A 26178-nucleotide genomic window follows, 5' to 3' on the forward strand; every position below is an offset into this window, starting at 1 on the left:
CCATTTTCTGTCTCAGTTCAATAGAAAGAATATAGAGCAAAAGAGAAATAGTATACAAACAGTAATAGGAATATGAAAAACTAATACACAAAAACAAATTACAGAGTTTAAGAAATTAGCAATGTAATAAAAACATTAATATGGCAAACCATGTCAGAGTATTTAATATGGATTTGTTCTTATAAAAGAGATCATCAGATAGAACCACAGACACTCCTTGAGCTATTCCCCTTTTTCTCTTACTTCTGCTTCCTGCCATGGATGTAAGACATCCGTATGTGAGCAGTATGTTCGGGCTAAAAAAATGCTGCACCCTGGGCTGATGCCCTGCTTACTGCACCCTGAGCGGATACCCTGCTTACTGCACCCTGGGCTGATACCCTGCTTACTGCACCCAGGGCTGATACCCTGCTTACTGCACCCTGGGCTCTACCCTGCTTACTGCCATTGATGTAAGACATCCGTATGTGAGCAGTATGTTCAGGCTAAAAATATGCTGCATCCTGAGTGAATACCCTGCTTACTGAACTCTGAGCAGATACCCTGCTTACTGCACCCTGGGCTGATACCCTGCTTACTGCCATGGATGTAAGACATCCATATGTGAGCAGTATGTTCAGGCTAAAAAAATGCTGCACCCTGAGCAGATACCCTGTTTACTGCACCCTGAGCGGATACCCTGCTTACTGCACCCCGGGCTCTACCCTGCTTACTGCCGTGGATGTAAGACATCCGTATGTGAGCAGTATGTTCAGGCTAAAAAAATGCTGCACCCTGAACAGATACCCTGCTTACTGCACCCTGAATGGATACCCTACTTACTGCACCCTGGGCTGATACCCTGCTTACTGCCATGGATGTAAGACATCCGTATGTGAGCAGTATGTTCAGGCTAAAAAAATGCTGCACCCTGAGTGGATACCCTACTTACTGCACCCTGGGCTGATACCCTGCTTACTGCACCCAGGGCTGATACCCTGCTTACTGCACCCTGGGCTCTACCCTGCTTACTGCCATTGATGTAAGACATCCGTATGTGAGCAGTATGTTCAGGCTAAAAATATGCTGCATCCTGAGTGGATACCCTGCTTACTGCACCCTGAGCGGATACCCTGCTTACTGCACCCTGAGCAGATGCCCTGCTTACTGCACCCAGGGCTGATACCCTGCTTACTGCCATGGATGTAAGACATCCGTATGTGAGCAGTATGCTCAGGCTAAAAAAATGCTGCACCCTGAGTGGATACCCTGCTTACTGCACCGTGGGCTGATACCCTGCTTACTGCACCCAGGGCTGATACCCTGCTTACTGTGCCCTGAGCAGATACCCTGCTTACTGCACCCTGGGCTGATACCCTGCTTAGTGCACCCTGGGCTGATACTCTGCTTACTGTACCCTGGGCTGATACCGTGCTTACTGCCATGGATGTAAGACATCTGTATATGAGCAGTATGTTCAGGCTAAAAAAATGCTGCACTCTGAGAGGATACCCTGCTTACTGCACCCTGAGCGGATACCCTGCTTACTGCACCCTAGGCTGATACCCTGACTGTCAGGGTTGATGAATCAGTGCAACAGACCTAAACTGTGATTGTGAGATGGGAATAGCTACAGTAGAAAGACCACATTATCATGTCCTCTGAATCCAGCATTACGTTGTCACACCTAACCACACTAATGTTCTCCTCAGCAGCCCATTCCTTGCATTAGCAAAGGAAATCCCCTGAACTTTGACATACACACACACCCACACAACTCATGTGGTCTCTGTCATGCCCTTACAGAAATGTACACACACATTCACACACATAAGTACACTAAAACCCCACCTCCATGTTTTTACCGAGCTTACCTGCACTAGGGTATTCAAGTAGGACTGAATTAGTCACCACCATATTTTGATAGCATTCACTTTTTCCTTCTAGAATAAGATTTTACTCAGTAGAGTGATTCTGTGATCTGTGATTCAGAAAGGCTAAGCATGATATGGAAACCTTCTGTGGTACGGCTCCCACATTCCACTAAGCCTTTATGAATCCTTGGTGAAAATATCTATGGTGTGTATTCCAGTTACTTGGAATCATGCATCCATGAGGAATACACAGTTACAAAAGACACAATTCTGAACTTTTTTGTGCAAATGGAGGAGGGCATTTACTTATACCCTTGGGCTGCACTAACTTGGGGAGTATAACTAGGGTGTGAGAGGCAGAATCACTTGTCTAGAGATATGAGGTTTCCGTTTAAAAGTTATTGACAAGATTAATTTACAAAGTGGGTCAGAAGTATATTTTTTAAAATTCCAAACTTCATAAGGATAAACCATTTACTCTCAAATCACATATTACATGAAATGCCAAGATTATTGGGATAGACACTTGTTATTAAATACTTGATAGTTAAGGTTGCAAGCCTCCCTGCACCCCCATTCACCTTCACCTTAAATATTGTAATTCCAAGATGATGCACATCTTGTGAGCAGTTTCTGCAGAAACAGTCTATTTTTGGCACACTTATTTGCTGACTATCTGTTTAATCTATTTCAGGATCACAGGAAAGTAGAGTCTGTCTCAGCACCCGGTGCAAGCCAGATAAACTCATTCTGCATGGGGGGGCTGTCTATTGCTAGGCACATACACACTCAGTCACACACCTCTCACACAACTGCAGGAAATTTGGGTAATTGTTATCTCACATGTGGTATACATGTGTTTGGGAGAAAAGTGGAATATGTGATGAAAACCCATGTGAACACAGGAATAGAATGCAGACTGCGTTACAAAAGGATATGCATGTGCAATGCAAAATGAACTTCTCTTGAATAGAATATTCTTAGTTTCTATCTTTAAAGTTTTAACATATAATATATGTTTGTTAATAGTACCAGAGACAACTTATTATTGTTAGAATAATACACCGAGTTCATAATTATATACACACAACACTTAGGAGTTTTTTCATCAGATAGCATCACGTCTGTAATGAAACTCCTGGATTTGCTTCATGTTAAATTATACCTGAGGGTAGGTATCATATGTTAAAAAAACAGAATGCTGAAGATATTATTGCAGAAGTTGTTGCTGTTTGAGTAAAGTGAAATACTGGACTACAGTTTTCAAGATCTCGTGGACAAACTGGTATTAATGTCTATTTGAGTTCATACTCTGCAAAATACAGGTGACCTTACCTACTATTTTTGATAGATTTCCCCCACCATTTCTTTTCTTCCCAGGAGTTTGAGTTTAAACCAAGTCATGGAGGACAGTTGTGATTTAGATCTGATCTACATCACGGAGCGTATCATCGCTGTGGCATTTGCAGCCAACACTGAGGAGCAAGCTTACACCAACAACCTCAGGGAGGTCGCTCAAATGCTGAAATCGAAACATGGAGACCATTACCTGGTAAGGAATAGTAAGAACCAGGTGGGTTACAGGGGTGAGGGGGCTGATAATGAAGGCTGCATACTTACAGAAATGAGAATTTAAATGCAACTGTCTCACTGCTGGTGAGATTCAAGAGTGCACTCCCTAATGCTCCAATTTCTTAATAGTCATGAATGGGAGTCTGAAGCAATCAGCCCATGTTGTCATCTGCTGCTTTCTTTTTCATTGGTCCTTAGCAGCTCAATCTGTAAAATACACATTATACACATCAGTAGAATTTGTTTAGATGCAAAAGTATACCTTTTTATGTTGTACCTCTTGGGGGCAGATGAGTTTTTTTTTTCCTGTGTGGTATTTGTGTTTCTTAACCAGCTAAGATACCACTGTGTTATGGTGGCACTATGTTGCAAGTAGTTGTAAATAGCTTTGTTACTACAACTTTTAATTTATAATTATAAATGTGCAAACAAAATTTTCTTCCCTTTAAGATAGCTTTATAAACATGCAATTGAAATAAACCTGCACAATACAGTAGTCTAACACTGTATTGTATGTACACTGACACATTTTACTATTTTTCTGTGTATTATTTCTGAACTTTTTGTTCTGTATGTAAATATGTATATAAAATATTATATTTGATAAAAAAAGATACCCCTGTGGGTCATTCTGCCACTGCCACGTGCTGTCACCAAGTAGCAGTTCCTTCCCCCGCCTTTCTGTTCTGCTATTCCTTCACCCATGACAGTTGTCTTTCAGGGCGGTTTGTAGCCTTCAAAAAGTATATCATGCCTGCATGCATTGTGTTTCAAAAATGTCATGACCAGTGTTCCCACTATTAGCACTGGTGTTTGTGACTGATGTAAGGATCTGATTAATATCTGTAGGTAACAGCACCTGTTCTCCACTCTTCCTCACCTAGAGCATTCTCACCAAGATATATAGACTTCATAGGTCCTCTTGCCTTTTGTGTGTTAATGGGCTCATCTGGCATAACACTAGCATCCATTAATTTGTAAGGCTAATGAGAACACTGGCCATCTTACATCAGTAAGGTGGGAATCAGAACTCACCAACTCAGATATATATTTAAGAACTCACAACATATGAATGCGGTTACTCAGACTTCAGCTGTGCTAAAAGTGGAATGCATTTCAGGCTGTAAGTGGTTTTATAGGGTAGCAAGCCTCCCTGCGCCCCATTTACCTTCACGCTAAATATTGCAATTCTGAGGTCACATGCTAAAAACACATAGTTTATATCTTGATGAAACAAATAAGTAAGCTGCATTTGCATATCTTCCTTTAGATTAGTGTTTGATTCCAACAGATTATACTAGGCTACTGTGTAAGTCTAAGCAAGCTTTTTAATCAAATAAAAGCTCCATTGCTACCCCAGAAAGAGGAACCTATGCATAATGGACACAGCCACTTAGTTAAAATTAGACTTTTACTGGAATCACACATTTTGGAGGAAAATGTGAATCACCTTTCAAAATATTAGTACTCTTGTGGGTTTAACAAAGCTACTGGTTCTGCCTTGTGGAAACTAAGACCATGTTTCTTAATATCATCAGTCCACTTTGCCAGTTAAAATGATTAAGTAAATAAAATAACTACCATGACAATGATCTTGGAAAGGAAGAATGCAGTACTGTATTAAGAAACTTGTTTACAGGGTGAGGGCGGGGGAAAATATGGTGTCCCAATTTATATTGGCCATGTAGGTATGAGTGGTAGGTTTGAAATGTTGTTTACATTAGAATACTCACCCTTCAAAAAACTCTTCTACACTCAACTAATGATTAACAATAACGCATATTTTACTCCTTCTAAACTTAATAAATTTGATTCTAATAAATCGCCCTCATGTTCTTGTTGTTCACATCCTAATGCAGATCTTTTACACATTTTTTGGTCTTGTCATCATTCACACAAACTTTGGACATCCCTAAAAGTTCGTTTACAAAAAATGGGATATCATAAATCTACCTTATCTTGGGAAACTGCACTACTACACTTACCAAATACTTATCTCTCTAAATTGGATATGCATGTGTTAATATACATATGTTCACTTATGAAATTATATATCTCTCAAAATTGGTTGGATCGTACCAAATTGAACTGGAATAATTTTAAAATTTTGGTCCACACATACATCAGTCTTGAAAATGATAGTGCAAAGTCCCAAGAAGTTAACATTTATTAGCAAAGCTATAGAAAAGGTGTTACATATTATTAATAGCGTATAGATGGCCACTTTTTTTTGGGATTTGTAGACCTCAGTCTCATTTATATTTTTATACTTATTTTTATTTTAGATTAATACTTACCTAGATATATTCTTTGGTTAACATTTGTATATAATGTAAATAGTTAAATGTATATTCTCAAAATGCATTGTGACAAAACATTCATTTTACAAATTGTATCTTCATAAATATCTCTGAATGTTTCATTTTTCACATGTATTCTAATTTTGTTGTTGTTGATTTAGTTTTGTTTTGTTAAAAATTCAATAAAAAGTTTTTTGAAGAGGTTTGAAATGTTGTGCTCACGTGTGGAATGAAGCCAGTAAGTGTTTGGATTAAAGATTGGCAGTGGTTCATTGTGGGCCTCTTGCTGTACTTAAGGGCTTTTGCCTCATGCTCTGAGGACAGCTGGGCCGTATGTCATTTACTTGCAGTTTAACATGAGAATCCACAACATCACTACCTTCAAGTCTTCTGCTCACTTGCATTTGCTGCTTTCTAGTAAAAGATACAGTAATGATATGACTTAGAAAGCTGGTTATTGTGCAGAAAAGGATACAATGCAGCCTGAAGGCAACAGATGCACTTAATAAAATGCATTAAATCTGGCCTAGGACCACACAGATTATATGTATTACAGTAACTGTGTTTCTTTAGAGATGTCTTCCTTTTATTTTTCTTACACTGCAGTTCATGACTGTGCTAGTATAAGCCAGCACTCTTACAAGCCTCAGACTGATAGCTGTGCATGCTGTTCCTTATACACTTGAATGCATTTATTTCTGTCATAATATTTAAACATGTACACAAACCAAACGGAGAAAAACAACAACTGAATCCAAAAATGAGACCACGATCAGTCTCCGCTACGTTAACTAGTTCAAACAGTGAAGCAGGACTCGAACAAGGATGAGGCGGCAAGTTTATTAACACTCAAAAAGCAAAAAGCTAAGCAGAGCAAGTGTAAGCACTTTCATCTGTGATGCAGACTTCATCAGACAAAGTACATCTTAATTAACACCAAATTTAACAACTTTTTGGCGCCAACTTGAAATCATTTCAAATAGTTGACGTCACCTTATTTAAAGTGCCAATGCAAACGAGTCAACCATTACCTGATACACATGAGTCCACCCAAGTGGATATTCCGAATGGTCAAGGTGGTCAAGGTGGAACTAACAGGGTTTACAACGAGGTGACCAGATCTAGATTGTTACACAACAGTGTTCGAGACACAAGTCACACTTCTGACAAGGATTTTATGTTTGATTTTTCCTTGTTTCAGGTTGACGAGGATTTTCAGCGCTTGGGAGCACGCCCTAAGCGCACACATCCTGTTAAAACTTATGCTATGTCAGCAAAGCCTAAATTGGACATTGAAAAAGGTACTTCAGTGAATTTTTCTAGCCCTAGGGGCAATGTTATAAATGCTTCTCCAACTACTTATGTTGTTGGTAATTTGGACAAATTTTTAACTAATGACTATGATTTTAAAACAAAAGATCATCAAAACAAAAAGTATTTGGACAATTCAGTTAATTACAAAGGGACTGTAAAGGACATGATCTATAATTTAGGAAAAATGTTATTAGCTGTGAAAAGTGTAAAGATTGACAATGCATATCTGTTGAAATGTATTAATTTAGGTATTGTACCGATGGGTTTAAGGTTTTTTAAAATGCCAATGGGGGTAAACTTAGACAATGATACAAAGATGGAATTTAACAAATTATTTGACAGTTATGGTACTAGTTTTATGAACTTAATCATAAAAAAGAATGATGAGAAACTAAGTGGGTTTGTTAATGAGCTTGAGAAGCTAAATAATGATATTGTTACAGATTTGGTGTTCCCTCAATGGAAGGATCTTTATGAAAAACAGTTTAAATTAGCTGAAAGTAGAGCCATTAAGATTTTTGATAGAAAGAATAAGAAGTTAACACGTGATATTGAACAATATCACCACAATAGGGCTTATTTATGGAAAGGTGAGATGGATAGGGAACCTTTTAATGTTGGTGTGGATAGAAGGGAAACCCACAAGGATTCTGGCCTAAATTTTCAAGGGGGCCATTATTTTACACCTCAACAGAAATGGAATTACCCACAAAGGAACCATCAAAAGAGATGGTAGCTAACAACACTGAGAATACTAACAGTCAGTTTTTTACAGACTGGGGTTAAAATTATTAATGTACCTACTTTGGAAAATAGTATGGTACATAACAAACAGTTTGAAGAGGTTGTTATTGTCCAAGATGACTTAAAAATTTTTAACTATACTAGTTTAAACATTTTGGATGAACATTTTTCTTTATTTAAGAAGGGTATGAAATACATACCAACTGCTAGGTTTAATTTAGCTGACACTATAGCCGAGGTCAAGCTATATTGCCGTAGACTAAACCTGGCGGTTACTATGCAAAATAATATGAAGTTGGCACCTGAACATGAATTAAGGCGAAAAAGCACCTTTATTCCAATACCACATAGGAATGTTTTAAACTTTGAGGACCTTATATGTCAGAATATATATAGATACAATAGAAAAAGAAGTAAATGTTTGTTTAGTGACAACCTTACTATGCAAGAGAGAACATGTCTGAAAGAATTAATTTGTAACAAAGACATAAGGGTTATGAAACCCGACAAAGGTGCGGGGATTGTTTTGTACAACATGTTGGATTATGTTAACAAGATACAGGGAATATTAATTAGGACAGACAATTATGAAATAGTGTCTTTAAATGAAATTAATATTGGATATCGTAAGATTGATTTAGCTTTAGAAGAGTATTTGATTGACAATAGGATCACAGTGGAGACCTACAATTTTTTAAGGGTTGAACATCCTGTGCTTGCCACTATAGTGGGCATTCCCAAAATCCATAAGGACACACTTGACCCTCCTTTTCGCCCCATCATCTCAGGCAGTAAATCTAAGACCTTTAATATAGGGCTAGCGATAGACAGATGGGTTAAGCACATTTAGGGAATACACCGCACCTCATAAAGGACTCTTGGATGTTTTTGTCCAATCTTACTTCTGACAAATGGAAACAGAGTTTGCTTTACATAACCATTGATGTGATAGATTTGTTTTCTTGCATCCCTAAGAATCAAGGCTTAGAAGATTTTTGTGAGAGCATGAGAAGGTATTCCAATCTCAGCTGGGATCGTATTAATTTGATAACCGACATGATGGAAATAGTATTAGATCATAATTACATTTACTTTGAAGGGGAATACTTTAGACAAACTAGGGGTGTTGCTATGGGGGCTTCGTGTACCCCTATTTTTGCCAATTTGGTTATGTTGGCATGGGAGTATCAACATGTGTTTAGTCACAGCTATTTCCAGCATGTGGTCTACTACACAAGATTTCTTAACGATATGTTTTTGTTATGGGATGGATCAGTTGAATCCTTTAATGAATTTATGGTGTACTTAAATCAGTCTAGTGATTTTTTGAAATTTACACACAAAATAAGGCCCGAGGGGATAGCTTACTTGGACACATTTATTAGACATACAGTTACTGGGTTCCAGTCTGAGATCCATAGAAAAGAAAAATTCTCAAATGGATATCTGGAATTCACCAGTAATCATCCCAAATACATTTTAAGAAACATCTTCAAGGGACAATGCATCTGGGCAGCTAGAATGTCCTCCACTTATGAGATAATGATTAAGGAGATTAATTTCATCAAAAAAATGTTTACTAATAGAAAGTATCCCATCCGACTATTGAATGACACAGCTTCATATGTTATACGAGAATGGGGTAAAACGTACCCTCCAATTCTGGGTACACCCCTTAACATTAATAATGCTACACAATCTGGAAGAACAGAGGGCTTTGAGTCCAAAAAAGCATGTGTCTTAATGTACTCACCACATGTTAATGAAATTAAAAATATTTTATTTAGACATTGGAATATTTTAACTATTGATGAGGAAGTGAACAAAGTAGTTGGAAACAGACCATGTTGTGTATACAAGATAGGATTGAACATTAAAAGATTGGTAGAGAGTACTACAAACAATCACAATAACCCTTTGTTGCAGGATGTCTCCACAAAAAGTGTGGTTCTTGCAGTCAATGTTTTGCTATAAATGAAAATAAGGGTTGCAAACCTGATGACATAAATAGGACATATATAAAGTTTATAAAAGGGAATTGTTACAGTACAAACATAATATACCTTGCCAAATGTGATTTATGCACAGCGTTTTACATTGGAAAAACTGAAAGGCAATTTAGGAGACGGATTTATGAACATCTGTATAAGATCAAAATTCATGACACTAAGAATGCCTTATTCAGACATATAAAACAGTATGGTGTTGGACATACTTTTAGATTTGCCATAATTGATCATGTTCAGAAATCACCCCGGGGAAGTAATATTAAAGCTCTTTTAGGAAAAAAGGAAAGTATGTGGCAGATGATGACTAATGCCACCAAGGTTCCTGGTATAAATGATTTTATATGTATTAAACCCTTACTACAATTATTATAAATGGATATATTTATTGATTTTACACATCTATTTTATATGTTTTCGTTTTTAATCTGTTTAATTGGTTCATGCTTTTGCAGCACCAACCTTGAGGGTTTGGTTTTTGGACACCCGTTAGTAACATGCAGTAATTTATATACATACAGATTATTTTATTTCACAAGTTATGAATTTAATAGATTAGTGTTCTTTTAGTACATATATTCTTGTTTTTCATATATTTATATATTTACATATTCTTACACATATATATACTTTTTATTTATATATCTATTTTTTAATATGTACATATATTTACATTTTTAACTTTTTTACAGTAGTGGGATTCATGATCATTAGGACCTATAAATATATTAATATGTTAGTGATATTTCAGCAATGTATATGTTTCAAACGCTATATTGAGCATCTGTATATTAAATTTTAGGTTTTATTCACTTTTTGTTTGCATTGACACTTTAAATAAGGTGACGTCAATTTTTTGAAATGATTTCAAGTTGGCGCCAAAAAGTTGTTAAATTTGGTGTTAATTAAGATGTCTGATGAAGTCTGCATCGCAGATGAAAGCGCTTACACTTGTTCTGCTTAGCTTTTTGCTTTTTGAGTGTTAATAAACTTGCCGCCTCATCCTTGTTCGAGTCCTGCTTCACTGTTTGAACTAGTTAACCTAGCAGAGACTGATCGTGGTCTCATGTTTGCATTCATTAATATTTAAACATGTATTTTTGCTGTACTAGATTTGTAATTTATTTATGTTTTCATCCTACAGGTTTTTAACCTCTCTGACCGAAGACATGATGTCAACAAACTGAATCCTAAAGTGAGTAGCAGTACGTTTTTAAGGATTTGTTTTGAATAACAAAACAAAATGTTGCAGGTGTTTGGGCATAAGTATAGGGTGTCCCGGATCCAAATATTTAAATCCTAAGTATTGCATAGTACTACTTTTTTGTTTGTGGAAAGGGTCTTCATAAGATGAGTGAAGAAAACGTTCAGCCCTGTAAATAGTGATTTGTATCAGTGACTTGGTCATCCTCATCCTGTCCCTTAAGTGTCTGACACTTTTCCCCCTAAAACACACAGTCATTTCACTCTGAACATCAATCTGATGACTGTGCATAGCCTAGGTGAATTTAAACTTTGACAATTATCCTGGCATCTCCCCTTTCTCAGCTTTACAAATATCTTGCCAACATTTATACTGGTAACTTTAGTTGTAATTTCTCAGCATTAAATCTATTTTCCTAACATTGTTCTGTGGGTTTATAATTAATGAACGAAAAGGAGATAGTGTACCTGAACCACAACCAAAAATAACAAAAACGTAGGTGCACATACAGAGCACCAAACGTCGTGCAGTTCAAAACTTTAAGAAGAGCAGTCAGATTAATGCCACCAAAGTTACAAATGCGTTTTCGTCCAAAGAAAAATAGACTTCATCAGATAGGTTTATAATTAACCACAACAAAAATGGCACCCAATATAAAGGAATCAATAGAGCAAACAACCAGTATTACAATCAGCAGTTGTAGCACACACAGAGTTGGTAGCATCACCCATGTTACATTAAGCTCATGCTCTTACACTATCCAGTCCGGCCACTTCATAGTAGGGGGCTGATCATGGCCAGGAGACCCTGACTGACATTTAGACTTTTCCACAAAATTCAAGCTCTTTTCCTGACTCCCACAATCTTCATCTACTCCCTCAGCACTCCAGATCATGTTTGCCACTATCAGATTTGGAAGTTCCTACCAGACCAGAAAGAGTCTGGATTTACTTGAGACTCTTTATTCATCCAAGAAAATACAGAATTTCAGACTGATCTTATAACTCAATAATCTATGTGTGTACATCCAGAAAAACAGTTTCAAAGCTTTCATAGTGTAATCCATCCATCCTTACATACAGGAGAACAACTGGATTTGCCAAAGCATCCAGGAGATATCTGTAATTCTATCTGTGAGCCAGACTTTATCAGCTCAGATCCCTATTATTTGGTCTTAGCATAGCCCCAAAGTATTTACTAAGTGCATGCCAGTGGCCGTATTTCACAGGAGACTTCAGGTTTTCTGTATTTTCCCATATTCAGATGAGTAGATCCTAATTTCTACCACAAAGGATTAATTAGACAAAGCAGGGAATAATTAATATAGCTGTGTCTATTTTATAAACACCAATGGACACTTCAAAGAGTCACTTGAACCTTTACAAAACCTGATCTTCATCACCTGCCATTTGGACAGCATACCTCTGGAGTCACCAACAATCATACAAATGCAAACTTCAAAATCAAGACATACACCCTGGAGCACACCTGAGTCAGTAAATTTTATTTTTTGGACCGCCTAAGGTGTGCCTCTGGGGTGTATGTTTTGGTTTTGCTCATGGAGTTACCCTAGGAGAGAGTACTGTCTTTACAGTCTATGATTCTGGGGTGTATGTTTTGGTTTTGACTCAAGGAGTTACCCTAGGACAGAGTACTATCTTCACAGTCTGTGATTCTGTGGTGTATGTTTTGGTTTTTACTCAAGGAGTTACCCTAGGACAGAGTACTATCTTTACAGTCTGTGATTCTGGGTTGTATGTTTTGGTTTTGCTCATGGAGTTACCCTAGAACAGAGTACTATCTTTACAGTCTGTGATTCTGGGGTGTGTGTTTTGGTTTTGCTCATGGAGTTAACCTAGGACAGAGTATCTTTATAGTCTGTGATTCTGGGGTGTTTGTTTTGGTTTTGACTCATGGAAGTACCCTAGGACAGAATACTATCTTTACAATATGTGATCTTCAGATTGTTACTCCACTCTTCTTCTTGAGTTTATGTGTTTCTTAGTATGTTAGGGTTAGTGCAAGCAACCACCAACCTCATTCCTTATGGACAATACCACATGATACTGCAATGGTCCCACATAGTGCAAAGGTCACAGCTAAAGGCAGACATGGATAACACAGTTCACCTCTGCAAAGTATGAAAATTTCATCTGCAATGGTGGTTACATATTCAAAACAGTGTAGTCAGATGTCCATTTGTTCTCCCTCTGACAATATCTGCAGTTACCACAGAAGATGCATTTGTCCTAGGCTGGTCGGGTTGCATCGTTAAAGACAGACAAGGAACTTAAACTAAGCAAAAAGCCGACCTGTTCATCAGTGTACTAGAGATGAGAGTGGTCTTTCTAGCACTGTAGGCCTTACATGACCGCCTTCTTCAAGGTATCCTAAGGATTCACCCAGAAAACATGTAGGTGGTGTGCTACATGAACACACAGGGTGGCACCTGGTCATACCTCATTTGTTGGTAGGCAGTGATATTATAGGAATGGGTGATGTCCTCACAAAGCTTTCTTAAAGCAAGGTGCATCCCTGATCAGATTAAATATCTAATGATCAGGATCAACAGATGTACCCTAATGGCTCACAAGTGGGCCTTCATCTCAAGCATGGCACTGATGACATTCCATTGATAGGGGAAACCTTTCTGTGATCTTTTTGCATCCCCATCCAATACCAAATGCAGTGACTTTTTTACTTTTATCCTTGAACAGGGACAGATTCCCAGGAATGGTGTAAATCATCAGTGGCTACCACAGCTTCAACATGCCTTTCCAGCACTACTCTTGATATGAGTAAAGTGGTACTGGGCAAAGCCCCTTTTACAATAGTCAGTATCTCTGCTTCTGTCCCTAATCGCAGCCCTATGTTGCCTTCTAAAAACTCTTTCCCTAATATTGCAGTTTCAGATAAATTATGTCTGGGTTTATTATTTATATATTTATTACTATTTGATAATTGGGTAAGTGATTTGATCATTTGGCCCTTTTCAGTCATAACCTGGGCTCACAGAACAAAGAAAAGTGTTTTCTTCACAAGTACATATTTACAAATACAAAATGTAGCTCAGAGCATATCAAATAATTCTTTACAGAGATTAAACACTGGCTAATATATAGTGGGTGAGGAAATTTGTGCAAGCAGTCTTGGATTAAAATTAACACACAGTAACATATTTACAATAGTAGAAGATCAACAGTCACCAGCATTAAATATCTGAACTTCTACAGTCAACAGTTGCTATGAAAATAATTTCAGATGTATTCATTTTGAATATGATCTCTAATTGCATTTTTGAAGTCTTGGTTCTTGATTTTGAATTATAATGTCCAGGTTACAGGTCCCAGTCTAGGAAAGTCTCTTTCACCTATAACAGTTTTGAAAGGTGGGCAAAGTGGGGAGAAAATGATGGATAAAGAGCTTCTCGGATTGCACATGTTGTCCTGGAAAGGCAGTTTTACTTTTAGAGATGGTTTTGTGTTTTCGGGTATTTGGATTTTCCACTTTATGGGCTCGAGATTCTGAAATTCGAGATTTCAGGATTTTGAGCTTATAAAGTGAATATATATATATGTATATATGTGTGTGTGTGTGTGTGTGTGTGTGTGTGTGTGTGTGTGTGTGTGTGTGCGCGTGTGTGTGTGTTAAAAAAAATGAGTAGATGCATTACTCCTTTTACTGTCAAAATCAAAATTGAGACATACAGATTACACAAGGATATGCTAATACCCATCATAGATATCGCTCATAAACCTTTATTAATGTCCCCAGAGCAGAACTCTCTCCCATCTGTATTTTACTGCACTGCTGCTGTTACTGTGTCAATATTATGTTAGTGTACCTTTTCCATAAGGAAACCATAGTATTAAGTTTATCTATGAAGTCCAAGTTTATTTCTTTCATTCCTTTGTTTAGGGTTTACTTGTGGCCTATCTCTGCTTATTTCTTCTTTTCAGACCCCATCATATCATTTAGATGGCATTAATGTTTAGGGATGAAAACATCCGTCTTATGATTGAAACCTGTTGAGCATTTCTGCATGATGCAAAACCATCTAAGATTTATGTGGATCTCTACATGTATGAATAATAATAATAAAGCATTCCTTCTCCTCATGAGTACAGGCAGCAGTAGCATCTTAATTGCTGTACTAGTGTTTGAATCTAAGTAGATGAGTTTTTTTTACATTCCTTAAATTTGGGTTATTTTGACACAGGCACCCACCCATGTTTTAAGTATGTTTCAAAAGCTGCATGTACAGCAATGGTCAAAAAGCAGAAATGTAGATATTTATGGAGAGGACTCTATGCTTTCATGCTCCTCACAGGTATTTGTTTCCCCTGTGCTCCCCAAATTATCACCGTTACACTCTACACTTTTAGGAACATCATCAAAGGTATATATATACTAATGTAGAACGCATCAGTGTAACACGTGTTGACATACCCCATATGTATAACGTGTCCTAAAGTGCTAAATGTCAACACATATACTGAGTGCCAGACATACTGCAAGATTGTTATTCTGAATATTTTAAGTCACAGCCTTACTACAACAAAAGGATTATTCCCTGGTCTTCTGAACAAAACAAGCTTGCTCTTTGTACTACAAGGGTATAGTTTTGTTACTTTTAGAAAGGAAGCACAGAGCTCTATGTATTACATGGCATATATTTTTACTCTAAGAATAGGAAGCAAGTTGTGTGATGAGTGCTAGAGGGATAATTAAGTAAGCAAACGTCACATTACTGTCAGTCTTTTAAATGCCAATGACTTTTGACATCTTCCAGTAGTGAAACAGCTTATAAAGGTAAAACAGTAACAAATGCAGCAAAAGGCATTGGTATTTATTATTTTACAAACAGGTCTGCAACACCAAGATTCATTTGTATAATTTTGAACAGATGCTGTTCATGAGAGCCTGTCATTGTGAACAGCCAACACCTAGTACGTTGTTTCTACCCACCAATGTAAAGCAGAAAAAGAAAACACTGTATGCAGAACAATTTAGACTGTTACACTTAAAGTACTATCTAGATTAAAGCAGTTGGTTATTTCAAAGTTCCATGAATGTAACATAACTTGTTCTTGGAAAAAAAATGCTTTGGGTTAGTGTTAAAAAATGTGGAGGTAGCAATAGTTGAGGAAGCAGAAAAAAAAAACTTGGCAAATTATCAACTTGAAATAAGTTCGGGAGAAAATAGGACAGCTGGGATGTGTCACACTCAAAAGTTCAGGCATCACAGAGGTTTCTACATTGTTCCTTAAGGGAATGGAATTTTTTTTTCATGTTTCTGTTATGTTGTTAATAAAGAATATGTTAAACTGTATCAGCTGTCATTAAAAAGCCAGGTACAGAAAATCGAAATACAGTGAGTGGGAAGATCTCCTGGAATCTAATTGTCATATCTGCAGTGGATGTACCAATATTGATGAATTTAAAAATAAAAAAATGCATGATTTCTGCCAGAGATTTTTTTTTTTCTCTGTACATCCAGAAAGGATCCAGATGCCTGAAGCAGAGACATTTAATTGTTCCCACCTGTCCTTAGGATATTAATCCGAGGACCCTGATTGCATGGGGCACAGTCATACCAGTTCATCTTTAATTTAATTAAAACATCAATTACTCTCTTTCACAGAGAGAAGACATCCGTTAATAATAAAGATTTGTCCTTCATTTACTGAAAAGTGGTTCTCCTGGGGACTTTTTTCCCTTGCTATATTAAACAAGGAACTATTTCTGCAAATGAAGCCTACAGGGAAATGCAGACATCGAACATTTTAATTCAAATTGCATTGCCTCATGTAACTAACCCTTGGGCCAGGGGGGTGTTTTTCATTTGAATGCCTCATGATATGTGATTGCACCAATCTGTTTCATTATTTTTCATTTGTTTGTGAACTGAGTAAGCCCACCAGGAACCAGTACCTATTTTCAGGGGTGATCTGGAAGCACTACCTGATTAAGTTACTTGCTCAGGGCCATACAATATGCAAGTGGAAAGTTAAGGAAAGCAAACCCGAGACTACAAGATGCGGTCTGTTACCAGTGCAGAATTTGTCCCTGTGAAAACTTTGTTTAGAACTTAATTTTACCACCTACATCCTTACATTTTGAACTGTTTTATTTATCTGTTTGTTTATTCCATTTTGTTAAGTAAGGTCTTTTAAGACAAAACCCCTTTGCAGATTAGTCTGAAGGAGAACATTTCCAAAGTAGCAACATGGAACTTAAGTTAAACTCTAAAAGTTGTAGCAACTTAAAGTTTATGCAATCAATTAGGTTTTTAGGTATAAACTCACTGTTATATGCAGCAGATTTTATATTGAGCAAATATAACATAGTTGATAGATACTGCATTTCTGACAGTAGTGATCTGTAAAAACAGACACAAAATAACATATAGATGACTCTGTTAAGGACAGCATTCGTTTAAGAAGGAGTTATGTGGATGGGAAAACAATACAGAATGTTTCATTGGTGATATGTACAAGTTTGCAGATTGTGTTGTTTATTTATAATTTATATATTGTTCTTTATTTTGTTTTTAACAGGAGATGTGAATTGTTCCCAAAACCTTTTTTGTACATGTCCTAGGTTACTAAGAAATTTACAACAGATAGTTACAAACATAATTAAGACACAGATTCAGTAATTTCACTGAAGTACTGGATTGCGTGCTGTAAATATAGCTTAAATGAGCTTTTCGGTATAAGAATAGAATAAATGTCAGACGTGATTTATGTCACATACATGTATACAGAAACACTGAGCAATTTCAGTGTTCAGTTAAGTCCAGATATATGGAGAACATAAAATTTGTTAGACTGTGTCAAAGCATTTATAGTTTGTGTTTTTGGTGGTGAAGAAGAGGTGTTTTAATGGAGACTGTATCAGGTGAATTGCTAACATGAGAGATATTTTCTTAGCACCAACATCTAAGAGGAAGACCTTTACAGAAATTACAGAACCATAATTAGAAGTAAAGCAAGTATATGTATATATATATATATATATATATATATATATATATATATTTGTGTGTGTGTGTGTGTGTGTAAAGAGAGAGAGAGAGAGAGAGAGAGACAAAGAGATGTGAAATTACCGGTTAGCTTTTCACCTTTGTTTACAAGGCCGAATATAGGTAGCCAAGTAAGAAGTGATGTAAATAAGTTAGCACTGCAAGCAATGTATGTGTCTGACAGCATTTAGTATTACAAGTTGTTGTCTCTGAATTCTTTGGAGGCCTGCACATATTTTCTGACTGTTGCAAAGTATGAAGTACTAACATAACTCAGGAGATGGACAGACAGACAGAAAGACATATTAGTTAAATAGATGTATCTGCCACGCACATTCTATCTCGTTGCTTGTAAGATCACTGTTTTTTTATGTCGGTGGCCATATTGTTCAAGATATCTGTCACACACATACACACACACAAACATTGGTATTGGTATTGGTATTGGTACACATAAACACACACACATACATAGAGCAGGAGGTAACTTATTGATATTAGGATGAAGCAGAAGTGAAGTCTATAATGAAGAACAAATTATTTAGAAACAGTTATCTAGTTTACGATAATGGATTAGAGATTATATATTGCAGAAGATCTTGCACTGCATAGCCAACAGACCTGTAAGACTTTAAATGATGTACAACTGCAGATGTAAATAAGCTTTTACACTGTGTAAGTTAATGAGTTCTTCACATTGAAATGAGATAGGCAGTTTTCTACTTCATTTACTTATGGTTTGTATACCAGATTCTTCCTTCTTGATGTGACTGATTACATCTGTGCTGGAATTTTAAATCACATGAGTCTTGAGCAGTCAGAAGTCACCATGCAATAGGGCTTTTGGGCAGGTAAGATTTGCCATGATGTATAGCTGTTGAGAATTCAGAATGTGTCATGAAAATAATATGGTGAAAAGGCACAACCTGTCATAAAGCAGTAATGTTGAGCATGCATATATTTGTAATCCCTTTTCTCTCCCTATTGCTTGCAATAGTCCTCCTGCAAAACATCAGACACATTCAATTGCCATGAGCAAGAGCCAGTCACAGAAGGCAGCCACCAAGCAGTCATCATGCCCTTAGATTTTTTTTTTTTTTTTTTTTGCTTTAAGCCCATCCTTCCTAAGGCTGACTTTACATACACACATGAGGCCTTTCCTGTGTGGATTTGCACATGTTCCATGAAGTCTATCACAAGAATATGGCTTAACAGAGCTGAGCACACATCTTTGGTCCATATGTTGCTTGCATTGCACCACTGTTTTTTTTTTCATATTCTAGCACTGCAGCAGGCCAGACAAGGCCAGACTACCTCCCTCTGACAAGATGGGGAGCCAATGCCAGCCTCTCACTCCCACTTTGTCTTGCCAATCCAAGGCCATCTGGATTACAGTCAGGCTTAATTCCCCTAGCAACATGAACCAACATGAGATAGAAATATTAAGCTCTGAGACCTTGTTGCGAAGTATGAATGTTAAGAAGTAAGGCCCTGCCATGAAGTATGGATTTTGAACAATAAGGGCCATCTGTGAAGTATGGATATTGAACAGTGAGGCCCTGCCATAAGGTATAAATGTCAATCAGTGAGGCCCTGCCTTGAGTAAGGATACTGAGCAGTGAGGGTCTACCATGAAGTATGGATACTGAGCAGTGAGGGTCTACCATGAAGTATGGATACTGAGCAGTGAGGCCTTGACATGAGGCATGAATGTTGAATAGTGAGGCCCTGCCCTGATATATCACTCTCACTTGCACTGTAATTGGTCACCTGTTTAACCTTTATTGTTTATTCTGTTTATTTTGTTTGTTATATTTTACTTTACTCCTGTTAATTTTTTACTTGTATACTTTGTACTGTTGATTTATTTACTCATATTATCTGTACTGTGCAGCTTTCCTCCTCGAACTTCAGCTGAAAAAGGGGGCAAGCTCATTCGGACTATCCCGGTCAACAAATGTCAAATAAAATAAATAATAAATAATTAATATAGGGGCACTCAGCATTGAGGCCCTGGCATGAGGTATGGATGCCATATGGATGCAATGAATCCCTACAGTGGTAAGTGGATATTGAGCAGTGAGGACCTAAAATGAGTTAGAAATATTGATGATTGAGGACCTGCCATGAAGCAGGGATTGTGAGCAGTGTAGACTAGTCCTGAAGGTGGATGCAAAGCACTGGGGATTTTTTATATACCTGAGATATTGACCATGGAGGACCTGCCATGAGATCTGGATCCTGAGCATGGAGGACCTACCATGATATAGAAATATTGGGAAGTGATGGCATGCCATAAAGTCAAGACATCAGGCATAGAGGACCTTACACATATGATGGATCTTTCTTGAGTTATGGACGTTGAACATAAAGAACCTGCCATTATGCAGGGACACTGAAAAGTTAGAACCTTTCTTTAGGTAGGTAGGTATGTTGAGCAATGCCTGCCATGAAACAGAAATGTTAAGCAATAAGAATCTGCCATGAAAATGAGATATTGAGCAATGAAGACCTTCCATGATGTCTCAGTTTCAAGAATCGAGGCCGTTTTGTGAGGTAAGGGTGTTAAGCATCCACCACGACATAGGGAGGTTGAGCACTGAGGATCTGCTTGGAGTAATGATGTTCAGCATTTAGAACCTTCAGTAGGGTAGATTCTATTGAGAAAAGATCATGACCTTGTTTTTTCAATCTGGATGAATAGTGTTTTTCCTTGGAGCGAGTTCTGCAGGAAAGTAAAAGCAGCTTGCAAAGCAGTTGGGAATTTCCTTAATGATCATGCATAACAAATGATCTCTGAGACATCTGGTAATAAAACAGCTTGAGATTACTACAGTATTACTATATGAGGGTTACTGTTTATGGACAATGCCTTTGGCTGTTTTAACCAGTGCTTTGTCTGCATAAAACTTTGCTTGGATCTCAGGTATTAGATTGCACTGCTGGGGGTAGTTTGGCAACTGTGTATGGACAACCCTTTATGTTCTGTGGCTATATGGCTTCATTAAACAGTGTGTGTAGTCATTTAATAAGTTTAAATTTCTGACTTTTGGGAAAAGAATGAGTACATTGGAATGGCCTAACGTGGAAGCCGTTTTTTTCAGTAATAGTGTTTTTGGGTGAATCGGGTAATGGCTTAGCATTGTAACTGTCTGCCACCTAAACATGCTTAAGATGGAGGTTACCATGTGATGGCAGTTTCTTGTTTGACCATCATTAAAGTAGTTGGTCTAGAACATTTGGCTGAATTCAGCTTCCCAAATGGACAAACGAGCCCCCCCAAAAAAATTCACATTCAGGAAAGTTTCAGGAAAAGTTCAATTTTGTGTGTGTGTGGGGGGAGGGGGTTATAGATACTGACATGCCCTTGGTGTGGCTGTGCCCTGTGCACCCCATCACAGTTATTGCAATCAAGTCTGGGATCCCTGCAGATTTGGACAAGGAGAAGGAACCCCACAGAGAACTATATCCTCTGTCCAGATGTGACCCATTTTTCACTTCTGAAGACTGACCAAACTCAGTTTTTCTACTAAACATTCCACTCTCATCAACAGGAATGGTTTTAAGCTGGAAAGGGGGTAAGGGTACTGCAACTCTGCTCTAGGGTATGGTATTAGCTGATTTTGTACCACTGAGGATATTTCTTCATACCAAAAAGATCAGGAGATTGTGGGTTCTATTGTCAGACCATTTTCCAGTACAAACATGACAGTGCAGGACAAGATGGGTTCTGCAGTCCCCAAAATGTCATTATTAAGATGAGATGCTGAATTGAGGTGTTATTTTTCTAAGCTGGTGATATCTCAGGTGGATTTAAAAGATTACATGACACCTATTGAAAAGAGCTGAAGTTTATTTAGTTTATTTCAATACAACATACAAAAAAGAAAGAAAAAAACTAACCATTGTACAAATAATCTGGACCAGGAAGAATTCAGTGTCAAATTAAGAAAGTGTTGAGGATTTCTAGATGCCATAACACATACATTGAAAGTGAAATCACTTATTACACAAAATAAAGCAACATCTAGTAATCTAATTTTTCCAAAAGACACTTGTACAGAAAAGCATTTTTAATCAGAAAAAAATATATATTCCCTGTACATAATGCAGCTGGATAAAGCTATATCTAAAGTGGCATCTGCATGACCTAGTTGGGGAGGCAGGGAAGAAAGGAGTGCATCTGCTGATCTTTCCCAGGTGACAGAGCTTAGTGGATGTGTGTGAGTGGGATGTGCTTCTTGTTCGAGCTTTGCTAAAGGCCAGAAAAAGAAAGCATCATGTGTGGTCATGGGCAGATTGGGAGTGCTCTTGTTCTTGGGCAAAGAGTGGACCTGCTCCCTAAAGCATGCCTCTTTGCTAGCCCAACCTCTACGACAGAGGCCTGCACATGGGGATAAGACCAGTTTTGCCCAGGTTAGCAAGCTCCATGTGTGAGCAGCAGTAGTGTCAGCTCTCTGGAGTCTGCTACACTCATATGATAGTAAGAAAAACTGGCAGCCCAGGGTCTGCTGAAAGAGTATACTAAATACTAGATTGTTGGTGACTTAAGGGGGAATCTTTATCTCATTTCACACTACACCAATAAAATAAATATTAATATATGTGTTATCCAGTGGGTATTATTCTTTGAAAAGGATGCATCCTAAAGTACTCCCAATACTGTGTCACAGTCTTGCACTCTACAAAAATATAATTATTTTTCCTCTGACATTTCAGCAGAACTTCGTTCAACTGGTAATTTCTAGTAGCTTAAGTACCATGTGAAATCTTTCAGAAAGGTATATTTCTGCAGATTTCTTTCCTTTAAATGCCATCTTCTAAAGAATCCTCTGGTAAATCCCAAATGGGTATAAAAATGTACATTTCAAAATGTATGCGTACTACCCTTGCCTACCTACAGAAATAATGTTTTCTCTAATCTTTCATAGTCTAAACTTTTTCCTGAAAAATTTGATGGATGCCGCAATCTATTTCAGAAAAAATTCTTTACCCTGAAACAATTTCTTTCTCTAATAGATAATTTCTTGTGAAAAAAAAATTGTAAACAGAAAACTGTAAGTCATATTAATTTCCTCATCCTTCGGCTCTTGATACAAGGTTCTCTTTCTTGTAGGATTAAGATGATTCCCCAAATTCCTGAAATATATACCATTAAATTGTGATTCCAATTGCTCTGGAAACAACAACAAAAAATATTCCTGCCAGATAGGGGCATAGCCTGAATATAAATCGCATTAAAATATAGAATGTCGTAGCACAAGAAAGTTTCATACCTTTCGAAATTTTAATCCTTTATGACATCTTACCTAAAATAATTTTTTGTTCCTATACTTCTTTTTCCATAAAATGAGCACCCAGAATGTCAAGTTTTCTTACAAAACTTAATGCAAGTTAAACCCTTATATCCTAAGCCTTTAATTAAAAACAAATCTACATAGGTTCATAGATTAGTAATAAGTTAACTGCACTTGCGGGCCATTTTCAGCCTAGCCAATCACTCCATGTGAGAATCAAACCCTGCACCTTATGTTTGCAAGGTAAACACCTTAACCATTATGCCAACCTCCCAGCCCTAATCCATAATTGTTTAAATAGTAAAATATTGTTGCATTAAAGTTTAAAATTGCACCACACTATACCCATATAAAAGCAAAACATCATATAGAGAAAAACCACCTGAGTCAAAAGAAGGTATCTGTTCTTTGTACAAACAGGAAATACTAAGCATACGCATTGCAGACAATAGCAAACTAAATGGTCATTTCTGCCATATTGCTTGACTAATAGAAACTTCAGTATCTAAGTGATCATAATGGCATGCTTGTATGCAATACTCATCAAAGAACAAAAATTAGCTCTACCCCAATTCAGTAATCACTTTAAGAACTACTTCATATGAAATTCCGTCAGATGCTTTACCAAATCTCAACTTCCAAAGAAACACACCTACTTTACCTAACTCAAAATACTCCTCAACTATTCGTAACATATGAAATGCCCTGCTTTTTGAGATCAGTATATGCAAATAAGTAGAAAACACCCTCTGTACTTGCTTATTAACTGTCTTGTGAAGTATTACAGAAACCAGCTTGTAATCCATATTAAGCATTGTGCTTGGTCAGAAATTATTTAAGTCAGTTACATCCTGATCCTTCCAAATTATTGTCAAACTACCAATATAACCATTTAATGCTTCTGGGTGATAGCATTTAAGTAGTCATTCATTAAATATACTTCCCAAGAAACCTAACTGTTTATCACTTATCATGTGGGATTACATCTCTCCCTGAACAAGGGCTATTCTGAATTGTTTTCAGTGATAGTTTAAACTCAAAGAATGGCTTATTTAATTCTTCTCTAGCTTCATCTCTTAGTTGAAGTTCTAAAATGGTCTCTTCAAATGTGGGATTATACTTTCCAAACTTTAAAAAAATAAAAATGCTCTGTTGTTTGCAGCTTGTTTGATAATACTGTAACAATTTCAACCTGTATTTTTAAAAAAATGTCATCCTTTCCTCTAATTGTTCCTACAGTTCCTGCCAGTAGATGCTTACCTTCTTTCCTCTGTGGAACAGAATGTTCCAATAATTGCTCCTTCACCTTTCATGCACAATTAGCAGAGTCGTTTAACAAGTAATTGTTTTTTCCAATGAAATATTAACTACTTGAGCTAAGGAAATATACCTTTTCCAAGTCTTTTACCACCCTGTCTCTACATGTGCCCCCACTCAGTCCATGAGCAACTGGCCTATCTCAAGTCTAAACTGTCCTACCATGACTTTTCCAAATAAGGAACAAAAAAATCTTTCTTCAGTAACTGGAGAGTTCTCATCTTAAAAATGGCAAAGTTCACACTCTTAGAATAACTTGAATGATGTACTTAAACGTATATAACCCTATGATCTGAAAAAAATGATGTATAGAAAGTTTCCCATGCCCTTAAGCAAATAAAGGTTTGATTCCCATTTATGGAAAAGAATAACCACACAGACCTTTTGAATCTAACCAATATTTCCTAATAATACTTTATATCCATATTCCTCTTATCCTGACTTTTCCTTTGTTTTTCATCCAAGTAACTGGGTGTGGTGTGTTGAACCAGTGATGTGTTAATGTTCATGGTGGCTGCCCTTGCACAGGCATCATATCTTCATATCTATTAAGCAATTTCCAAATCTCCATTTCCTGTCTTCAAAGTTTAAAAAAACACTAGATATTTCCCTGAATCCAGTAAATAACATTTCAAAACTTTAATGGTTGGATTTCTAAAAATCATAACCACTTCTGAACACATATCTTTTCTCAGAGACCAAAAACTTGATTCACATAAAAAAAAAAAAAAAGTTGTTCTTTCCTGTTCAAGTACAGAGATGTTTCTGATATATTACAATGCACAGCAACCACACTTCCTTAAATAAGTGAATACTTCTTACCTTGACTAGACAACTGCAAGTTATTTACACTTACTGAGAATGTTCATGTTTTATTGCACTTTTTTCTTCCTTTGGCAACCTGTGAGACTGAGAGAGAGTTCTAGATTTTGGTATCACTGCTGCGGTTCTCTAACACAGAAAGCATATTAAATCTGTTTCTTGACTTACACCCTCTTTAGGACCTTCCTTCTTATCCAAGTATTGAGAAGGCTGTGCTCAAAGAGCTTCTTTTGATCTGAAACTTGAGAATGACACTTTATTCTCAATACTTAAAGAAACACTTTCATCTGTCCTTGAATTCGTAGTAACTGGCACCTATGGTCTGGACAGTCTACACAAAAATTAAATTCATTTGTACGTGTTTTAAACATTGCTCACACTCAGTACACATTAATAGTGGATACTCATTCTTAAAAGGACATGCATAGCATAACTAAGCACACATCATAAAAAGGACTTGAAAATTTGATTTTCAATAAAGGAACATAAAACCAATACTAGGCAAGAAATTACAGAAGTCCTAAGACATGTAGTCATATACACATTTAAGAAGACAAACTTACAATTACATGCCAGCCTCTATGAACACTTAATAGTGCTTATGTTCCAAGCTGGACAGAGCTGTACGTGATAACCCTGGTATTAAATTGTGTTTACCAATCCAGTCATCAAGACTAGCCTTAAAGGTAGACAAAGTGGTATTTTGCTTGACCTCTGGTGAT

The 26178-nt window shown here is 37.0% G+C and overlaps 1 protein-coding gene across 8 annotated transcripts in view; it reads left to right on the forward strand.

The window, feature by feature from the left end:
• TNS1 (tensin 1) overlaps positions 1-26178 on the forward strand; it is a 2530757-nt gene that overhangs the window by 1413899 nt on the left and 1090680 nt on the right. For all 8 annotated transcript variants that reach the window (XM_044075133.1, XM_044075132.1, XM_044075134.1 and 5 more), the window contains 2 exons: positions 3234-3405; positions 10934-10984. In XM_044075133.1, the coding sequence (XP_043931068.1) occupies positions 3234-3405; positions 10934-10984 (223 nt within the window). The remainder of the gene's footprint in view (positions 1-3233; positions 3406-10933; positions 10985-26178) is intronic.

The sequence above is a fragment of the Protopterus annectens genome, chromosome 6.part0, assembly GCF_019279795.1.
Source record: "Protopterus annectens isolate FY-2018-M chromosome 6.part0, PAN1.0, whole genome shotgun sequence".
In the NCBI taxonomy this organism is placed as follows: Eukaryota; Metazoa; Chordata; order Ceratodontiformes; family Protopteridae; genus Protopterus; species Protopterus annectens.